We start from the raw sequence: 8,061 nt of genomic DNA on the forward strand, positions 1-8,061 counted from the left end.
CTTCATCCTTTTTCATTATTGAAGAGTCCTAGATCTTGCAACTTTTGGTGTTGGAAGGATAAAGAAAATATTGATTCGAGGTCGAAATTTGTGATTCCTAAACTAATACAGAAATTGGGTGAGCTTGAGAATATAGTAGAATCCTCTCAAACCTCAGCCACTGCATTTGAATTGATTGAGGTTACTGAAGAAGTTGACAAGCCGGGAGATTTCAAACAAGATGATGATGGTCTAGGTATGAAATTGAAAATGTTGCAAGAAGAGGTTGAGAAGATGAAAGTGATGCAGAATAAATGGAGAAGAACATGGCAGAATGTGCTCTTTTTGTTGTAGCTTGTTGTTGCGTTATGGTTATAGCTATAAGCTATTGGTTCTGGGTGATAAATATGAAGAAATGTTCAATGAAGTTACCTTAAGTTGTTGATGTAGTGAGATCAATGTTGGTGTAGTGTAGCATTGTTTATGTTGTAACCAATTAAGTGCAAGACTCTTTTGTAATGAGTTTTCTTATTCTCTTAATGTAATTTGGTGGTTTGTGTATTTGTTTGTGTTTTATTTACAACTGCATTCGCTAAATTGCAGTCACAATTGCATAATTGTACAAATAAAAGTAATGCAAAACTGGCTTGCATAATTGTTTCAAAAAGAGACAACTAAAATATCAAACTAATGCAGTCACAACTGCATAATTGTTTCAAAAACAAACATAGATCAAACTAATGCAGTCACAACTGCAACATAATTGTTTCAAAAACAAACAGATCAAACTAATGCAGTCACAGCTGCATAATTGTTCCAAAAACAGCTAAAATATCAAACTAAAGCAGTCTTCATATCAAACTTCAGCAGCATTGGACCATGTTCTCATTTTTTTGTATTCTCTCATCTCTTGAAGACCTTGTTGAGTTACAGCAGCCTTTCCTTTTCATTTTAAGCCTGATCTTGGTTTATGATGCCCAAGATTTCCAGTCACTATTGAAGAGTTCATAGGCATTCCAGGCTAGATTCACAAAAATATGTTGTCTTAGATGCTTCATAAGTTAACATTAAAAAGTGTGTAAATAATTAAGACAACTTACATTGTGGATTGTAGAACCACTCTGTGTATGTAGTATCCCCATTCCAACCATTCTTGGCCTCTTCCCTCTTCCAGTAGCACCAGGAACATCAGTAGCAGTAGCAACTACACTAGTTCTTCTTCCCCTTCCAGCTAAACCAGTTCCAGTTCCTCTTTCCCTTTCAGTGGCACCAGAACTATCAGCAGCAACACCAATCCCTGTTCCATTACCAGTTGCAATTCCTCTTCCCCTTCCAGTAGCACTAGCCTATAACATAAGTTGATCAACAAAAATATTAGACTGATTAAGATGTAAATTAACAACTAAATGAATTACTATAAACATTACCTGTTTTGTAGAACCTCTTGGTCGACCTCTTCCTCTCTTTGTGCTTGATTGTGATTCAGTTGGTGCTCTAGAAGAACCAACACTTGACCTTGTTGAACTAGGCTCACTTCTTTTCCCCATTCCTCTTCCTCTGCCTGTATTAGCTTGATTATTCAAATGACAACCCCTCTTATTATGACCCTTTGCATGACAAAGACTGCAGGTCATCTCAACACCTCTCTTGGACAATTTTCCTGTTTTGTTTTCATTCTGCTCCTTTCTCCTACACTTTCTAGGCCTTCCTGGTAGTGTTTTTATAACAGGTGGTATAACAGAAGGGTTGGCCGACTGTGGCCACATTTTCATGTTAGTAACTGGTTGAATGTAGTGACTATAAACCTTGAGATAAGTCTCCTTGCTATACCAATGTGCAACATAGTTAATGGGCTCCAATTTTCTAAAATGAAGTGCAGCTATAACATGACAACAAGGTATATCTCTTAGCATCCAAGATCTACAAGTACATGTTTGATTGCCTAGATTCACAACAAATGTGTTATCCCAGCTGTCTTTAACCTCAAAACCATATTCACCATTCCATTCAAGGTTACACTTCATTAACTTTGTTGTGTTCTCTGTCAATACCTTTAGGGCCATTGGAGATACGTTTGTTATCCAAGTATCACAGAACTCCCTCAATTGTCTTATTATTCTCATCACTTTGATCCTTATTTCTTCAAGCATTGTGATGATAGTTTTGTGTCTTGGCCCCAAAATCCATGAATTAAAGCTTTCAGCCATGTTGTTGTCAACACTATCACAACAGCTGAAAAACTTAAAGTATAATTTAGACCACCTCTCTATATTGTACCACAATAAGTCATCACATATTCCAGTGCCTAACTTCTCCATATGATCCAAATTTCTTTTCAATTCTTGTTCATATGTAGATTTGGCACATCTCCAAAAACAATTTCTTTCTTTCAATGCTTTTTCAATTCTTAGACCAGTTGGCTAGAACATGTCTTGCACACATTCTTTGTTCTGCATTTGGTAGAAGATCTTGAATAGCTTTGTCAAGACCCTTTAAACAACAACATTTAGAATAACATGAGATCTAACTTAATGAATAAATTAAAAAGAAAATAAATGAATAAATAAAAAAGAAAACAAAAATACCTTTTGCATATCAGTAATAGTTGTCAATTCTGTTCCATCTCCTAGCTCAAGATCATGTCTTACAAGCTTGATAAACCATTTCCAAGTGAATGTGTTTTCAACCTCAACAACTGCCCATGCTAGTGGTAGCATTTGGTTGTTCCCATCCTTACAAACAGCCACAAGTAATTGACCTCTAGAAACACCTTTCAAGAAGCAACCATCAAATCCTATACATCTTCTAGCTCCATCTTTGAATGCCTTCTTTAAAGCATCAAAGCATATGTAAAATGATTGAAACATTTTTCTGTCACCTTCAAAAGTTTCTTCACTAAGTCTCACCACACATGTGCTGCTTGGATTAGTCTTTAAGAGCTCATCTCTATAATCTAAAATTCTTTTAAACTCCTCCACATGATCACCCATAATTTGTTTCAACACAATGTTTCTAGCTTTCCTTGCTACAGTCCTCCCTACATACACATTCAACTCTTTCTTCACTAAAATTTGAAACTGAAAAACTCTAATGCCAGGCTCAGAAATAATTATGTCCTTGTACCTTTCTGATAAGTACTTTGAATTCACCAATTTATTTTTGGTTGTGCCATTGCATTTATGTACTGGATTATAATTCTTCACCAAAAAATCTCCTGTTCTTGAATCAATACTTCCAAACAACAACCATGGACAACCAGCTGTACACTTTACCCTCACCCTAGATGCATCATTAACATATTTATCTAATTCATCATGTTCTTGAACTGCATATCTAGTAATAGCTTCTCTAAATTGCTTAACACTTTCAAAAGCAAGACCAGTCTCCCAAACTATTAACTGACAGGTAGGATCAAATACAACTTTCTTTTTATTTCTTTTTGCTCTTCTTGCTTTTCTTTGTCTTCTTATAGGTTGTTCAACCTCATCTTCCTCATTAACATCTTCATCAATATCTATTTCAAAACTAACAGCTTCATCTGAATCAAAGTAGGGCTCATCTCCAGCTATCTTACCCTCGAAAGTAGTTTGTTTCTTGGATAAATATTCATCATATCCCAAACAACTCCTTTTTTTCCTAAATCAACTCCTTCAGATCTAGGGCCCTTTTCTTTTCTCTTTTTTATTTTAGCAGCCCTTTTCTCTTTCCTAAGATTTATAACCTCCTCATGAACATCACTACCATACTCGTCTTCTCCTTCATCAGACAAATCTGCATTGTCTGAATCATCACTTGTTTCTGTTTCACTTTCCCAATCAGACCCAACTTCTGGAATATCAAATGCAGCAGCAGCAGAAGAAGTACCACCCAAGTCTTCTCCAACACTAACAAAATCCCTACCCAAGTCCTCTCCAACACCAGCAGAAGCCCTACCCAAGTCCTCTCCAACACTAGCAGAAGTCCTACCCAACACTTCACCCAACTCTTCACCCACAATAGGTTCTTCAGGTTGTGCAGGTTGTGCAGCCTCTTCAAATCCTAAACCTTTACTACCCTCAAAAGTTTGACTAGACTCCTTATCAAAAGTAGTATTAGATTCCCCACCCACATCATTTAGATATCCAATTTCGGGGGGGGGGAGGCCACAACAGCTTCTTCAACTAAATGAGTCACATAAAGTTCAATAATATCTCCATTTTTTAATTTATGTACAATACCCATAATATCCCTATCACTTTTAACTTCAACAACACGTCGACATTTAGGTGGTTTAATATAAACAACACAAGCAGAACAGTTATAGCCAATTTCTTTAACTATATCAACAAATTCAAAGTAGGACAATTTATCAACATCTACATCAAAACAATCAGTGACAATACCTCCTTCATACTTAATACGAGGTTTTTGTTGTAGTTTTCCACCATGGTGAAACCTTAAGGTAACGTACACATCCATCGTCAAACTGAAAAGATAAAAAAAAATTAAGCTTTACGAAAACCCTAAACTCGGTCAAATATTACAATCATCTAAACGAAGATTACTAACCTGGTAACTTTGTTTCTTCACGCAAATCCTTTGTTTCTTCACGAAAATCCTAAACTCAGCAAATCCTTCACGCTAATGACTTGTTATTCTTCAGATTAGGTGTTTAGATTTGAGAGAGATTTAGGGATATTTGTTTAAAAATGGGTTGGGTTGTATTTTGGGAACGGGTGGGTTATATAAAACGGGTAAGATATTTTTAAAACCCTTTGCGACGTGGACCAATGAAAACACGCGTGGGTAACAATGCCCAACCTTCAACTGGGCTGATGTTCGGAGGGTTGAAAATAATTCACATAAAAGATGTTAAGGGGGGTATATAAACACCCGTGTAGTTTAAGTATTAAAGTAAGTTTTTGTGCCAAGTTCGGGGGGTTTTTATGTATTTTCCAATTAACCATAAAACATTGAAACACACCGTAAGGGTGAGGACATGAACTCCATTCATGTGGAAGTTTATTCTTTATCATCCAAAGACTTCAATACATCTTGTGTATGCTTTACTTGCTTCTGAGTTCTGATTTAGTTTTTGTTTTTGATTTGATGAATTGATTTTGTGTTACCTGCGACACAAATAAAAAGAAATGAAAAATTTAAATGATGATGAATATATAATAAATCGAAGAAGATGAAATTTTTACTCCCTAACTTTTTTTAATCTCATTTCATTTTTGTGCCCTTTTATATTTTGTGAGGATGTAATATATGTTTTATATCTAGTACAACTATGTGGAGAATTTATGAAAGTGATTATGCAATAAGGAAAATGAGTAATGGAAAAGTAAATAACTACAAATTCTAAAAGACAATACCTATAATGCTTGGACAGAGGTTGATTTAAACTCTTATGTAACACTCTTACCTTCATCTAGTATAGCAATTTGACAATATATCTTTTCGAATAAATAATCTATATTAAAGAATCAAATCATAATCATAAATTGAGCAAGAATAGTCACTAAACGCATGTTAAATTGTGACAATAAATATAGAGATTTTCTCAAATTTCTTCACTGTCTTGGTGAGGGTGAATAAGGAGCATAAAGATACTATGTTGACAATGTTTTCTCTCTGTTTTTATTTACTAATGAAAGAACTTTTCGTTGATTGGATACTTAAAAGCCAAAGAAGAAGATTTTTAAATGGGGATTAGTGGTTTGCTATAGTTAAGATTTGAATTTTAATTGAAATATAATTGTGCATGGGTTTGCAAGTTAGTGGGGGGCAATGAGAGATAACAATGTGCGGTTTTTCTTTCTTCTTTTAAATTTTAACTTTTTAATTTAATTAATAACTTCCAAATAAAGAAAGTAATAATTTGAATTTTAAAAAAAAATCAGATTTTAAAAAGGAAAGCATACGTTACTTTGTATATCTTTCTATTTATTAGTTTATATTTTCAATTTTTGATGATTTATGTTTTTTAAAGTTTTTTTAAGTGATTGCAAATTTTATTTTATTTTTATTTTTAGATTCTTAGATTTTAAATTAATTCTTTTTTTGTGGTGAGTTCTTTTTACAGATTTTCTATTAATTTTAAAAATGAATGAAAAATAAACTACCCCATTTCTACAACTAACTATTAATTGACTGTTTTAACTTCTTCTTTTTTACAATAAGCTAGTATACGTACCCGCGCGTTGCGTGGATAATATTAAAGAAAGTAATTATGTTATACATCATGTGTTCAAATTTTTTAATGTAAATTAGTATATCAATGAGTGAAACCTATTAACGTATGAGTTATTATTGCATATTTATGAGATGATTTGCAAAGCAAGTTTTTCCGTACTTCTTGACACATCTTAAACACTTATAATTTATGAAAAAAGATCAAATATGATACAAATTTATCATAAAATTCTCAAGTTGCAAAGAATATACATCAACTTTAAAATCTAAAATTAATATTATAAAAATATTACATAAAAAAATGTAAGCATGATAGGAATTTAATTAAAAACATAGCATTTAAAAAATATTAAATTAAAAAATTTATATAATAAAAATAATAATAAAATATTTGTTGATCATTTTCTCAGTATCACTCCACTTATATAACCTTAGTCATACATTTTCTTTTTACACAAAATTAAAACTAATAAATACGCTCAATCGATTTAGTAATTTAAAGTAAAATTTGAAATAATAAGGAGGCACTTGACTACTCAAAATCCTCAACTGAACTAACATTATCTCTTTTATTTTTATTTAATTCAATGATAAATTATTTTTTGTGTGTAGTAAGTGATAGCTAAATTGTAGTGTTAAAACTTATTTTAAGACTACTAATTATAATTAATTATTAGTAGGTTGAGGAAATACTCAAATTGAATGTCAAAGAGTCTATTGATTTAGTTACCTATAATTATTTCCTCTTAATATAATATACGCTATAAAAAGGGAGGCATGAACGTGTTTGCAATAAAGGAGGAGCAAAATGGAGCAAATATTTAGGATCAGTCTGACAATATGATTTCAATTAAAATTTTGGTTATATTGTGCATGTTTGACGGTATTTTGAATTATTATAAATCAGTTTTTTATGTTATTTTTTGTTTTAGATTTTTTTATGAAAAACATTTGATGGATAATTACTTTATATAGGAAAAAATAGATTGAAATTTAGCTTTATCTAGTATAGAGTTAGTTTACGATTCAAATTTTAAAAAATCAATGGTAACTTCCCATTCAAATTCAAAATTCAAAAAAATAATTATATTTAGTAAAATTTATCTTTATCATTAAGGTAATTTTAATAAACTTTATGTTTCAATTTTTTTTATATATTTTTATATTTAGAGAATAAAATTAAAATATTTGATGGAAGGAAAAAATAAATTGAAATTTGGCTTTATCTAATATAGAGTTAGTTTTCGATTCAAATTTTAAAAAATCAATGGTAACTTCCCATTCAAATTCAAAATTAAAAAAATTAATTATATATAATAAAATTTATCTTTATCTGTAAACTAATTTTAAAATACTTTATCTTTCAATTATTTTTTTTTATATTTTTATATGTAGAGAATAAAATAAAAATTTTGATGGAAAATTAGTTTATATAGGAAAGTATAGATTAAAATTTGGCTTTATCTAGTATAGAGTTAGTTTTCGATTCAAATTTTAAAAGATCAATGGTAACTTCCCATTCAAATTCAAAATTTTAAAAATTAATTATATTTAGTAACATTTATCTTTATTTGTACAATAATTTTAATAAACTTTATCTTTCATTCTTTTTTTATATTTTTATAGTTGCAATATAAAACTATACCAAAAAATAAGTATAAAAATTGGTTGACGTCCAAATTTGAATTTTTATCTTTGAATTCAAATAAATACTATATAAAGAACATAAAATTTGCCAAATAATAATAATAATAATTTTTGGGAAGTTTTCACATTTTTATTAATAAATAATAATAATAATTTTATTTATTACTGAAAATAATAAATAAATTCTTATTAATTATTAATATAACTATGAAAACTTCCCCCAAAAAAGAAGAAATAACACATTCTATAACCTCTCCT

At 30.7% G+C, this 8,061-nt stretch overlaps 1 protein-coding gene across 1 annotated transcript; it reads right to left on the reverse strand.

Moving 5' to 3' along the window:
- Window positions 1-2,379: 2,379 nt before the first annotated feature.
- LOC125842973 (uncharacterized) lies at window positions 2,380-4,968 on the reverse strand. Its single transcript, XM_049522238.1, has 3 exons — window positions 4,943-4,968; window positions 2,565-2,781; window positions 2,380-2,469 (listed from the first exon to the last, which is right to left on the reverse strand). The coding sequence occupies exons 1-3, from the start codon at window positions 4,966-4,968 to the stop codon at window positions 2,380-2,382; spliced, it is 333 nt and encodes a 110-aa protein (XP_049378195.1).
- Between the last annotated feature and the right edge of the window lie 3,093 nt (window positions 4,969-8,061).

Source organism: Solanum stenotomum, chromosome 10, assembly GCF_019186545.1.
Source record: "Solanum stenotomum isolate F172 chromosome 10, ASM1918654v1, whole genome shotgun sequence".
NCBI lineage: Eukaryota > Viridiplantae > Streptophyta > Magnoliopsida > Solanales > Solanaceae > Solanum > Solanum stenotomum.

Excerpts from the sequence above, each read along its gene's own strand:
- LOC125842973 (XM_049522238.1), bottom strand. The coding sequence starts at position 4,968 with ATGGAGTTCATGTCCTCACCCTTACG. Across the intron at positions 2,782-4,942 it reads TTCATGTCCTCACCCTTACG|ATGTATAGGATTTGATGGTT; the intron begins GTGTGTTTCAAT and ends TGGAGCTAGAAG. Across the intron at positions 2,470-2,564 it reads CTATTACTGATATGCAAAAG|GGTCTTGACAAAGCTATTCA; the intron begins GTATTTTTGTTT and ends TGTTGTTTAAAG.